Source organism: Mobula birostris, chromosome 7 (genome assembly GCF_030028105.1).
Source record: "Mobula birostris isolate sMobBir1 chromosome 7, sMobBir1.hap1, whole genome shotgun sequence".
Lineage (NCBI taxonomy): Eukaryota > Metazoa > Chordata > Chondrichthyes > Myliobatiformes > Myliobatidae > Mobula > Mobula birostris.
The window spans coordinates 36,102,521-36,116,045 of record NC_092376.1 but is presented as its reverse complement, the minus strand read 5'-3'; the positions used below and the strand labels follow the sequence as shown (position 1 = coordinate 36,116,045).

General features: G+C 38.9%; 1 protein-coding gene across 9 annotated transcripts in view; it reads left to right on the top strand.

Moving 5' to 3' along the window:
• nbeaa (neurobeachin a) overlaps positions 1-13,525 on the top strand; it is a 908,137-nt gene that overhangs the window by 481,980 nt on the left and 412,632 nt on the right. For all 9 annotated transcript variants that reach the window (XM_072262897.1, XM_072262901.1, XM_072262905.1 and 6 more), the window contains one exon: positions 10,820-10,881. In XM_072262897.1, the coding sequence (XP_072118998.1) occupies positions 10,820-10,881 (62 nt within the window). The remainder of the gene's footprint in view (positions 1-10,819; positions 10,882-13,525) is intronic.

The window sequence follows — 13,525 nt, the reverse complement described above, 5'->3', positions numbered from 1 at the left end:
CAGTCATTGAAAGTGGGCATGCAGGTACAGCAGGCGGTGAAAAAGGCGAATGGTATGCTGGCATTTATAGCAAGAGGATTTGAGTACAGGAGCAGGGAGGTACTACTGCAGTTGTACAAGGCCTTGGTGAGACCGCACCTGGAGTATTGTGTGCAGTTTTGGTCCCCTAATCTGAGGAAAGACATCCTTGCCATAGAGGGAGTACAGAGAAGGTTCACCAGATTGATTCCTGGGATGGCAGGACTTTCATATGATGAAAGAATGGATGAACTGGGCTTGTACTCGTTGAAATTTAGAAGATTGAGCGGGGATCTGATTGAAACGTATAAGATCCTAAAGGGATTGGACAGGCTAGATGCAGGAAGATTGTTCCCGATGTTGGGGAAGTCCAGAACGAGGGGTCACAGTTTGAGGATAAAGGGGAAGCCTTTTAGGACCGAGATTAAGAAAAACTTCTTCACACAGAGAGTGGTGAATCTGTGGAATTGTCTGCCACAGGAAACAGTTGAGGCCAGTTCATTGGCTATATTTAAGAGGGAGTTAGATATGGCCCTTGTGGCTACGGGGGTCAGGGGGTATGGAGGGAAGGCTGGGGCAGTGTTCTGGGTTGGATGATCAGCCATGATCATAATAAATGGCGGTGCAGGCTCGAAGGGCCGAATGGCCTACTCCTGCACCTATTTTCTATGTTTCTATGTCTTCCCCGTTTATTCTCAGCCTGCAGATAGGATTCTCCTTTTTGGATATCACCATACATTCTGTCAATTTTGCAATTGATAGATAGACCATTTTTGCACTTTCTTCAACAATTATATCAATTAAGTTTTGTAGTTCTTCCTCTGTACTTGCAATTAACACAGTGTCATTTGCATATCTGAAATTATTGATGGTTTCACTGCCAACTTTGATTCCTAAGATGTCTCTTATTTTTTGTGATATTGTTTCACTGTACACATTAAATAGATCAGGGGAGAAAACACACCCTTGTCTAACGCCTCTCTTGATTTTTGTAAACTGACTCACTTCTCCATCCATTCTTACAGCGGCAACTTGTTCCCAGCACAGATTTCTGATTACGCAGAGGTCTTTCGAATCTAGATCTAGAGTTTTCTATAGTATTTCAAATAACAATGTGCTTCACTTTATCAGATGCTTTTGTGTAGTCGATAAAACAAACAAACAAGTCTTTTTGCACTTGAATAGCTCGTTCTGATAGTATCCTTAACATCAATATTGTGTTTCTTTTACCTTTGTCTTTCACAAAACCACATCGTTCTTTACCTATTTCAGCTTGTATCTTACTTTTAGCTCATCATCAAAATTCTTAGAAGTATCTTGGTGATATGACTCATTAAACTCATGGTCCTTTGTAATTCACATTCTAATGCTCCAGGTTTCTTAGGAGGAGTGATAAATACTGATTTTTTCATCTCTTCTGGTATTATTCCAGTCTCATTAATGTCATTGATTAAATCAGTAAGTTTTTCAATTCCATAATCTTCAAGGGCGATAATTTATTCTATTACTAATTCATCAGGACCTGCTGCCTTTCCTTTCTTCATCTTATTCATTGCATTACGAACTTCAGATTTTAAAATACTTGGACCTTCAATGTTTTTCTTAATTTCTGGTTTTTCGCCTCGATCATCTTCAAACAATTCCTGAATATACTCAGTCCATCTGTTCATAATCTCATTTTTTTCCATGATAATGGTACCGTCCTTTGCTTTCAAACATCCACCCGAAGGACAGAGGAGCTTTTTTACCAGTGATATTCTTGATTTCTTGATGTAACCTTTTTGGATCAGTAATAGGGATTCTTTCTGTTTGCTCACATTTCTGGTTTAACCTTTGTTCTTTGGCTTTATGACATAAGCTTTTAATTTTTTTTATCTAAGGACTTATATTCTATAGGGTTTGCTTTCTTCTGTCTCCTTTTTTACATTAGATTTTTGATTTCATCTGTCATCCATTTATTCTTTGTGCTTTTTTCTTTTTTAGGAATCACTGACTTTGCTGATTCTACCAAGACATCCTTTAGAGAGTTAAATTTAATTTCTACATTTGTTAGTCCTGACGAAGGGTCTCGGCCTGAAACGTCGACTGCACCTCTTCCTAGAGATGCTGCCTGGCCTGCTGCGTTCACCAGCAACTTTTATGTGTGTTGCTTGAATTTCCAGCATCTGCAGAATTCCTGTTGTTTCTGTTTTAATTTCTACATGATTGCTATCATCTTCAACAGATTCTATTTCTAGACTTTGAAATCTATTCTTTACTTCAATTGTAAATTTTTGTCTTAAGTTTTCTCGTTTAATTAATTGCAAGTAGTCAAGGGATTGTTCAGGTTTTTGCTTCTTTAGTTTTTTAAGTTTTACTTTTACATGACATACTACAGGGCTATGGTCACTGTTACAGTCTGTACCTGGATATGTTTTGCATTGAGTCACTGAGTTTCTAAATCTTTGGTTCATAAAGTGAATTTGATTTCTAGTGTTACCACCTGGACCTCTCCAGGTCCACAAGCGTCTCGGCTGGTTTTTAAAGTAGGTATTCATAATGACCAGATTATTCATCTTGCACTATCCTACCCATTTCTCACCTCTTTCATTTCTTTTCCCTCGTCCAAATTTTCCTATGGTATTTCCATTAGCGCCTTGTCCTGCTTTAGCATTTAGATCTCCCATGACAATAACAATATCTTGAGATTTGCATCCATTCTTTGCTTGTTCAAACTCTTCATAGAATTTATCTATACCCTCATTTGTCCCATCTGTTGTTCGTGCATATACCCGTATAATTGCTAAATCAAATGGTTGTCCTCGGAATCTAACAAGGAGCACTCTTTCTGATATTGCCCAATGTCCTAAAACACTTCTTGCCATGTTTTTATCCTTAAGAATTCCTACTCCATTAGTATGGGATGTTCCACAGTAATAAATTAGTGTTTTATTTCTGTTCTGACATGTTCCAGCACCTATCCAACGAACTTTGCTAATTCCCATGATGTTAATCTTCAGTCTTTCCATTTCATTTATTACATTGTCCAATCTTCCTGCTTGATATAGGGTTCTTACATTCCAAGTGGCAATAATTTTCTTTTGTGTTACTTGAATTTTATGAGCAGTAGCTTGGTGATGGTCGGGAATCCCCTGCTGACTAGAATCAACCCTACCGAGCGAAGCATCTTCAGAATTGTCTTGAAGATCCTCTTGACGCTGTTGTCGTGTGATACCTTTTGTGAGTTTGACCATGGTTTTCTTAGCAAATAGATTCTAGGAAACCTAGTATCTAGCAACGGTGGTTTGCTATTGCAGGCCATTGGGCAAACTAGAGAATTCGCCTTTTCTCTTCCCAAATGTTCATCCGCCTGTACTATAGCCATTGACATTTGAGGTCCTAGCTCATCCGCCTTCTCCGTCATAAGTTCAGTTACTGAACCTGCCGGATCTGCCGTTGGCCTTCGCTCGTATCCTGAGCAGGAACCCTTGCAGGTGCTGCCGTTCCGGGTCAGAGCGGCCCTGGGAGCAATGAATGACTAAGGGGTAACTCCACTTTCCCCAAAGCTCTGAAAGTCCCCAATCAGAGCCTCATCACCGGTTGCAGTTTAGAGTCATACCCAGGACTGTATACTGTGTGCATTCAAATATAACACCTTCAGTCTTCTATTCATCACCCTTTTTGATTTTGAACCCCTGTTACACTTTAATTCATACCACTAAATGCAATATTGCCCTATCATATCTGCCTGTCCTTCCTCACAGTCTCAATATACACTGGATCTAGTTGTATACCAACTGTTCCATCATCAGCCCAATCATTCGGTTCCCATCCCCTTGCCAAGTTAGCTTAAACCCTCCCCCACAGCTCTAGCAAACCTGCCTGCAAGGATATTGGTTCCCCTCAAGTTCAGGTGTAATCTGTATTTTTATGTACAAGTCATACCTTCCCTAAGGAGATGCCAACAATTCAGAAATCTGAAACTTTGTCCTCTGCTTCAATTCCTCAGCCACATACAGTATTCATCTGCCAAATCATCATATTTGTACCCTTACTGGCACATGGTATAGGCAGCAATCCAGAGATTTCTTCCCTGGTGGTACTGCTTTTCAGTTTCCTGCTGAACTCTTTACATTCTCTCTTCAGGACCTCCTCTCTTTTCCTTCCTATTTCCTTTACCTTTTTATGTTTCAACCACTTCTGACAGACTGTCAGAAAATGTGGTTGAGACAAGTACAATAGTACCATTTAAGAAGCGCTTGGATAGGTACCTGGAGGTGCAGACTATGAAGGATATGGGCCAAATACAGGATATTGGGAGGGAACTCTGGTTCCATCCTGTATTGTTCCATGATTTTAAGTATTCGGAACCTCTGATGCCTTTAGGCTGCAATTCTTTGTTATCTCATTCTATTTATTCTTCCTTCCAAGAAGGGTAAATTCACATTTTCAAACAATATAGAACATCGGCTAACATTGTCTTCTCTGTTAACCCATTGACACACTTTTATGAATAAAGAGAAAGCTGGAATATGGAAGTGGCTTAATCAAGTTTTTGGAGGCAAACAGTGCAAATAAACATATTAGGTTGGAATCCTACATCAAGACTGATATGGAAGAGGAAGTATTGGTAGTACAGAGCAGTACCATGGAAGAATAACATTTCATATTATGCTTCCACTGCTCTGTTATATGGCAAAACAGTTTCATTCTCTCCTCTTTCTTCTCAATCTTGATGCAGGGCCTTCACAGTTGCTGCGTGCTCCACGAGTTTTACCAGAATTATACTCTTATTTTTAGACTCTGGCATCTGGCAGCTTTTGCTCTTCATCATTATAGACTTTGTATGTCCTTCTCTCAACTGCTAATCGACCTATCTTGTATTGTCAACAAATTTGTTTGTACATAGAACATAAAATAGTACAGCACAATACAGGCCCATCGGCCCACATTGTTGTGCTGTCCCTCAAACCCTGCCTCCCATATAACCCCCCCATCTTAAATTCTTCCATATACCTGTCTAGTAGTCTCTTAAATTTCACTAGTGTATCTGCCTCCACCACTGACTCAGGCAGTGCATTCCACGCATCAACCACTCTCTGAGTAAAAAACTTCCTCTAATATCCCCCTTGAACTTCCCACCCCTTACCTTAAAGCCGTGTCTCCTTGTATTGAGCAGTGGTGCCCTGGGGAAGAGGCACTGGCTATCCACTGTATCTATTCCTCTTAATATCTTGTATATTAAGCGCAGAATCAAATATCGCTGTGATGATTGTAAGCTCTAGTATCAATTGTTTGGTGACAATGAAGTAAAGTATTAGTATTAGTACCTTTATCATGTCTCCTCTCATTCTCCTTCTCTCCAAAGAGTAAAACCCTAGCTCCCTTAATCTCTGATCATAATGCATACTTTCTAAACCAGGCAGCATCCTGGTAAATCTCCTCTGTACCCTTTCCAGTGCTTGCACATTCTTCCTATAGTGAGGTGACCAGAACTGGACACAGTACTCCAACTGTGGCCTAACCAGAGTTTTATGGAGCTGCATCATTACATCACGACTTTTAAACTCTATCCCTCGACTTATGAAAACTAACACCCCATAAGCTTTCTTAACTACCCTATCTACCTGTGAGGCAACTTTCAGGGATCTGTGGACATGTACCCCAAGATCCCTCTGCTCCTCCACACTACCAAGTATCCTGCCATTTACTTTGTACTCTGCCTTGGAGTTTGTCCTTCCAAAGTGTACCACCTCACACTTCTCCGGGTTGAACTCCATCCGCCACTTCTCAGCCCACTTCTGCAAACTATCACTGTCTCTCTGCAATCTTTGACAATCCTCTACACTATCTACAACACCATCTACCTTTGTGTCGTCTGCAAACTTGCCAACCCACTCTTCTACCCCCATATCCAGGTCGTTAATAAAAATCACGAAAAGTAGAGGTCCCAGAACCAATCCTTGTGGGACACCACTAGTCACAGCCCTCCAATCCTAATGTACTCCCTCCACCACGACCCTCTGCCTTCAGCAGGCAAGCCAATTCTGAATCCACCTGGCCAAACTTCCCTGGATCCCATGCCTTCTGACGTTCTGAATAAGCCTACCGTGTGGAACCTTGTCAAATAGCAGTAGTCATAGTCATACTTTATTGATCCCGAGGGAAATTGATTTTCATTACAGTTGCACCAACCAAGAATAGAGTATAAATATAGCAATATAAAACCATAAATAATTAAATACTAATATGTAAATTATGCCAGGAAATAAGTCCAGGAGCAGCCTATTGGCTCGGTGTCTGACCCTCCAAGGGAGGATTTGTAAAGTTTGATGGCTTACCTTACTAAATACCTTACTGAAATCCATATAGATCACATCCACTGCACTACCCTCATCTATATGCCTGGTCACCTCCTCAAAGAACTCTATCAGGCTTGTTAGATACAATCTGCCCTTCACAAAGCCATGCTGGCTATCCCTGATCAGACCATGATTCTCTAAGAATATTTTCCAACAGCTTTCCCACCACAGACGTAAGGCTCACTGGTCTAGAGTTACCCGGACTGTCCCTACTACCTTTTTTGAACAAGGGGAAAACATTCATTTCCCTCCAATCCTCCAGTACCATTCCTGTGGACAACGAGGACATAAAGATCCTAGCCAGAGGCTCAGCAATCTCTTCCCTCACCTCGTGGAGCAGCCTGGGGAATATTCCGTCAGGCCCCGGGGACCTATCCGTCCTAATGTATTTTAATAACTCCAACACCTCCTCTCCCTTAATATCAACATGCTCCAGAACATCAACCTCACTCACATTGTCCTCACCGTCATCAAGTTCCTTCTCATTGATGAATACCAAAAAGAAGTATTTGTTGAGGACCTCGCTCACTTCCACAGCCTCCAGGCACATCTTCCCACCTTTATCTCCAATCGGTCCTACTTTCACTCCTGTCAGCCTTTTGTTCTTCACATAATTGAAGAATGCCTTGGGGTTTTCCTTTACCCTACTCACCAAGGCCTTCTCATGCCCCCTTCTTGCTCCCCTCAGCCCCTTCTTAAGCTCCTTTCTTGCTACCCTATATTCCTCAATAGACCCATCTGATCCTTGCTTCCTAAACTTCATGTATGCTGCCTTCTTCCACCTGACTAGATTTTCCACCTCACTTGTCACCCATGGTTCCTTCACCCTACCATTCTTTATCTTCCTCACCGGGACAAATTTATCCCTAACATCCTGCAAGAGATCTCTAAATGTCGACTACATGTCCGTAGTACATCTCCCTGCAAAAACATCATCCCAATTCACACCCGCAAGTTCCAGCCTTATAGCCTCATAATTTGCCCTTCCCCAATTAAAAATTTTCCTGTCCTCTCTGATTTTATCCTTTTCCATGATAATGCTGAAGGCCAGGGAGTGGTGGTCACTGTCCCCCAGATGCCCACCCACTTAGAGATCTGTGATCTGACCCGGTTCGTTACCTAGTACTAGATCTAGTATGACATTTCCCCTAGTTGGCCTGTCAACATACTGTGACAGGAATCCGTCCTGAACACACTTAACAAACTCTGCCCCGTCCAAACCCTTGGAATTAATCAGGTGCCAATCAATATTTGGGAAGTTGAAGTCACCCATGATAACAACCCTGTTATTTTTGCACCTTTCCAAAATCTGCCTCCCAATCTGCTCCTCGGTATCTCTGCTGCTACCAGGGGGCCTATAGAATACTCCCAATAGAGTAACTGCTCCCTTCCTGTTTCTGACTTCCACCCATGCTGACTCAAAAGAAGATCCTGCTACATTACCCACCCTTTCTGTAGCTGTAATAGTATCCCTGACCAGTAATGCCACCCCTCCTGTCCTTCCCCCCCATCCCTCTTAAAGCACTGAAATCCAGGAATATTGACAATCCATTCCTGCCCTAGTGCCAGCCAAGTCTCTGTAATGGCCACTACATCATAATTCCACGTATGTATCCAAGCTCTCAGTTCATCAACTTTGTTCCTGATGTTTCTTGCATTGAAGTACATGCCTTCTACCTTCCTACCTTTACACCCTTTATTCTGCTTCTCTTTCCTCAAGGCCTCTCTATATGTTAGATCTGGCTTTACTCCATGTACTTCTTTCACTGCTCTATCGTTCCGGATTTGTAGTATACTCAGTCACTATATCCAAGTCATTATTATAAATTATTGACAGTTGTGGCACCCCAATGGTTACTGAATGCCAATTCAAAAATGATCAATTTTACTCTGTTTGCTGGAGTTAGCCATGCCCCTATCCCTACCAGTAAATTAGCCCCAATCTTGGCAACTCTTATACGTCATCTTTTATGTGACACTTTATTAAATACTCCCTGGAAATTTAAATGTATTGAATCTTCTGGTTACAAAAGTGCTAGATGCACTTAGCAGCTTTGATTGCAGTCATGAACAGAAGAACCCTTTGTCAGGTGTGGAATGTTAATTCCATTTCTCTTTCTACAGATATCAGCATTTTGTGTTTAGTTTTCCAGCATTTGCAGATTTTCTTTAATTTTCACTGGTGTTAGGCTTGTTAGCACCAGTTTCCTGTTCTCTATTACTCTTCTTTTTTCAATAATTGTCCACATCAGCAGTTTTCTCAGCCTTGGACCTCTCCGGAATCCAGGGAATTTTGGTAGATTACATACAATGCATCCACATTAGTTTCAAACCCAAATATGATACCCCAAAACCAAATTGGAAAATTTCCTATGCTATGATTCTTCACTATGAAATGGTTAATTAATCTTGCGTATTATGCAGTACTAGATCCGAAATAGCCTATTGGATGTTTAATCCTTCAACTGTTCTGTTGTACATACTATTTATTACAAATTACTATAAATTGCAGATTGCATATTCAGACGGAGACGTAACGTAAAGTTTTTACTCCTTATATATGTGGAAGGTGTAAGAAATAAATTCAATTTATTTCAATTCAATTCAACATTAATTGCTGTAGAAAATCATCCCAACTATATGACCTTGTCCTCAAGACGAACCTTGTGGAATAAAAGACTTTGGGATTGTAATTATCTTAGATATTTTTTAAATATTGAAATTTGAAATAATCTTTTTCTCATCAATTTTGTATAAGTTCCAATGTTTTTAGTTTCTGTGAATAGTTCAAAAAATTTAGTTAAAATGTTGCAGTATATTTCCTTGTCTTTTGTTGGTGAAAATTCAGACCATGATTGTAATTAGTTGCTAAGCATTTTGATTTAGCCACCAGAGCTGGATGACAAAGGTCACTTAACCAAATTCAGCCTGATCACAATTGGGAATTGCTGAATCACTGTGAGTCACATGCTTCAGAGTAAGCAATATACAGTGCTGTTTCACCCATGTCTGCAAGATCCAGGTTATTCCATTACAGTAGTGTTATTACTGAGATGAGGTTTCAGAGCTGAATTTCTATGCCAGGACGTGATTTAGATTCACAGATAAATAATTTATATAATGAGCCTTTAAATATTTTTAAAAGATTTATTTTAAGAGCTGAGTGAAAGAGATTAGCAGCAAGCAATTTCAGAGACCTAGCTTTAGTACTTGAATAATCTTCTCTCTAAGCTTCTAGGATTCCAGGCATAAGGTAGCCTAATAAATTCTGTTTGCATGATAATTTAATATACCATATGTGTTGATTTTATTAGAGTCATAGAAAAGTGCCAAAACCATTTAAACTGCCTACTACCAATGACCTGCACCAGGACCATAGCCCTTCATACCCTAGCATCCATGTATCAAACTTGGCTTAAAAGTTTACTTTCTTAACCCATGACCTCTAGTTGTAGTCCCACCCAGGGGAGGGAGGGAACATCGACTAAGACCATGAGAGGCTTGCGTCGGGCATTTTCATGCCTTACAAGGTGCAGATTGGAAATCTGTGTGGGGCGCCATTTCTCGCAGACACTAGAGCAATGTGTGGTTAAGTGCCTCAAGGACACAAACACGCTGCCATAGCTGAGGCTCGAACTAACAACCTTCAGGTCACTAGATGAACGCCTTAACCACTTGGCCACGTGCCCAACACCCGCAGTGGAAAAAGCCTGCTTGCACTTACCCTGTCTATACGGCTCATAATTTTATATATCTCTATCAAATCTCCTCAATCTCCTATGTTCTAAGGAATGAAGTTCTAACTTATTCAATCTTAACTCATGTCCTCCAGACAAGCAAACATCCTTGTAAATTTTTTATGCACGCTTTCAACCTTATTTACATCTTTCCTGTTGGTAGGTGACCAAAACGGCGCACAATTCTCCAAATTAGGCCTCAACACATCTTGTACAACTTTATAATAGATTGATAATAACTGTGGATGTAGTATTTAATTATTCTGCACTGAAAACTCCAGAAACAGAATAAGACTTGTCATTACAAACAGTAGTAGTTTTTGTCCTTTTGGTTCAAGATGCATTGTGAATATAGTTTACTGTTAAATATGAACCAATGCAGTAATTTTTATACACAGCAATAAAAAGACAAGATGTCTGAAAAGAAAGATATTTACTGTATTACATAATGCATACCATTAGATTTACAGTTCTTCACTTTATCTTGCAATTTAAAAAAATGAAATTGGTCATGGGATGATCTAAATGCTATTTAGCTTCTAGAAAAACGTGGGTATCATGACCACCTAAACTAATGACAATATTTAGCAATTAAATAATAAACCAAAGTTTTGTATTGAGCCACTGTTGTAATTCTTATAATATTTCAAGATATGGCACTAGTTATGCTGTTTCAAATTATTATATAATTCTCAAAACAAATGTATTTGTAATCTTTTGCAGGCCTGGTGTGTATGAAGTCTAGTACCTCTGTTGTAGAACTGGTTATGTTACTATGTTCACAGGTAAGATATTTTGATGCAATGCTTGCAAAGTTTTGCATCTTAATTTGCATTAAGACATGAAAAATGTGACATGGAAATATTTATTTTTTGTTTGAGATACAGCATGGAAGATGTTTCCCCTCATGTTCCCTTTAAACATTTCACCTTTCACCCTTAACTAATGACCTTTAGTTGTAGTCCCACAGTGGAAAAAGCCTGCTTGCATTTACCTTATCTATACCCCTCATAATTTTGTATATCTCTATCAAATCTCCCCTCTAGTCCTGGCATACCTTGTAAATTTCCTCTGTACTCTTCCAACCTTATTTAGATCTTTCTTGTAAGTAGGTGGCCAAAACTACACACAATATTCCAAATTAGGCCTCATCAGCATCGTCAACATAACATCCCATCTCCTTTACTCAATACTTTAATTTATGAAGGCCAATGTGCCAAAAGCTTTCTTTATGACCCATACAACTTTCAATGAATTATGGACCTGTATTCCCAGATCCATTAATTCTGTTGCACTCCTCAGTGCTCTACTGTTCACTGTGTAAGACCTGTTTGGATTGACTGAAGTGCAACGCCCCACCGTTGTCTGCGTTAAATTCCATCTGCCACTTTTCAGCTAATTTTTTCAGTTGGTTCAGGTCCCGCTGCAAGCTCTGATAGTTTTCCTCACTATTCACTACACCCCCCGCCCTCAATCTTGGTGCCTTCCCCAAATTGGCTGATCAATTTAACCACACTATCATCCAAGTGGTTGATACAGATGACAAGCAACAAAAGACCCTGCGGCACTCCACTATACGCAGTCCTCCAGTCAGAGAGACAATCTTCTACTACCACTCTCTGGCTTCTTCCACAAAGCCAATGCCCAATCCAATTTACTACCTCATCTTGAATCTCAAACCTTCTTGACCAATCTCCCATGTGGGACCTTGTCAAATGCCTTTCTAAAGTCCATGTAGACAACATTCATTGCCTTGCCTTCATTAACTTTCCTGGTAACTTCTTCGATAAACTCTATAATATTGGTTATTTGCAATTGAATTTTGAATTTTCCTAGTTTTGTTTTTTTCCTCTCCTGTGATATGAATATTTATTAGATTATTCCTGGACGTACTATTCTTTCAGGTTTCTCTTTGCTGCTTTAGTTCATGAGTAAATATCTGTATCTCACTCTTGTATGTTGGATCATGATAATTAATGAAGTCTCTGGAAAGCCCTTTACAACCAATTGAGATTTGGGCTGTAAAAAAAATGTCTTTTGCTTGTAAGCCAAGAAGGTCTATCACACAGTTAATTCTTCACTGAGCTATGGTTAGAATCTGCAGGTCTCGATAATTCAGTTTTTATTTGATCTTCACTGGAACTTACCCCAGAATACTCATTTTGTTAATAGTGCTACAGGGATGATCACATGTAACTTTCTGTAATGAGGTTATTGTTATTCTTCACACGTTTTCTAATTGCACATTTTATGTAATGCAATGTAAGGAGATATTATTCAAAAACAATTATAGGGCAATTAAAGTCTGGTAATATTTTGATAAGATTCTTGTATTGAAAGGCTGATATATAAATTTCAGTATGTTGACTATGAGAGCATTTAATCTTAATCAAGTGTACATTAGATTGACTATCATGAATAAATACAAATATAGCCCTTTGAGTAAACAGATTAATTTTACCTTCTATTAAGTTTTGCCAAATATATGTGGAAATTAATTGTTTTGATTATTTTGATATCATTCACATCTATTTTTTAAAATGTATGTCAATATGTTTTTCAAGATAATGCATCTCCTTCGAAACAGTGCAGAAAGCACTTGGATTCATAGGTCACATATATAAAAAATAATATTTCAAGAGAGAACAATTACAAAACAGGGAGTCCAAATCTCAAAGGTGAAATAAATAGCGTCTCTAAGAACCCTTCTGCAACATTATTATGTCTGCACTCTTGTTCATTTTCTTAGAGTAGTGAAAATAATTTCTGTTTTTAAAACAGAAAAGCTGCATTATTGAAGCATAGTGCAACTATTATTGTAAAACCTAGCATTAGATATTACGCCCTTGAGAATTTCTTTTTGCTTTTTAGTATAACTTGAAATAATTTGTAAAATGAACTTAAATGCACCCAATATCCTGGTACTAAACATACTTATACACAATATCAAAACTGCACGCATACAAGTTGAGTCTGCATGAATAAGTCTTGAAAAATGAACAAAATAGTAAATATTAACTGCATAGATCCATATTTCAGATTTCTCATAACTTTCTGTTTAATTTTAAAAGTGGATGTCACTTTTCTACAAATTATCAAATTGATTCTTTAACAAATGGTTCAAGTATCAGTTTCTCACTTCACAAGATGTTAAAAAATCAAACTTATTCTACAAAATTGAAAAAATGTACCAGATGCTTTCACATACCTGTTGTTACGAGTCTTGAATATACATTTCAGTATTCATCAGCTTAATTCATGTAAGGAAGCCATTAGATGCAAGTCAACTTTTTTAAAATCTTTTCCCATGGTATGAATGATTGCTGAGCAGAGAGAAGAACTGTGTTGGCATAAATCTCTGTGGAATTAAGGCAACAAAAAATATTGCAGGGCACTTGGATTTTGAGATCCCAAAGTCTTGTCCAAATT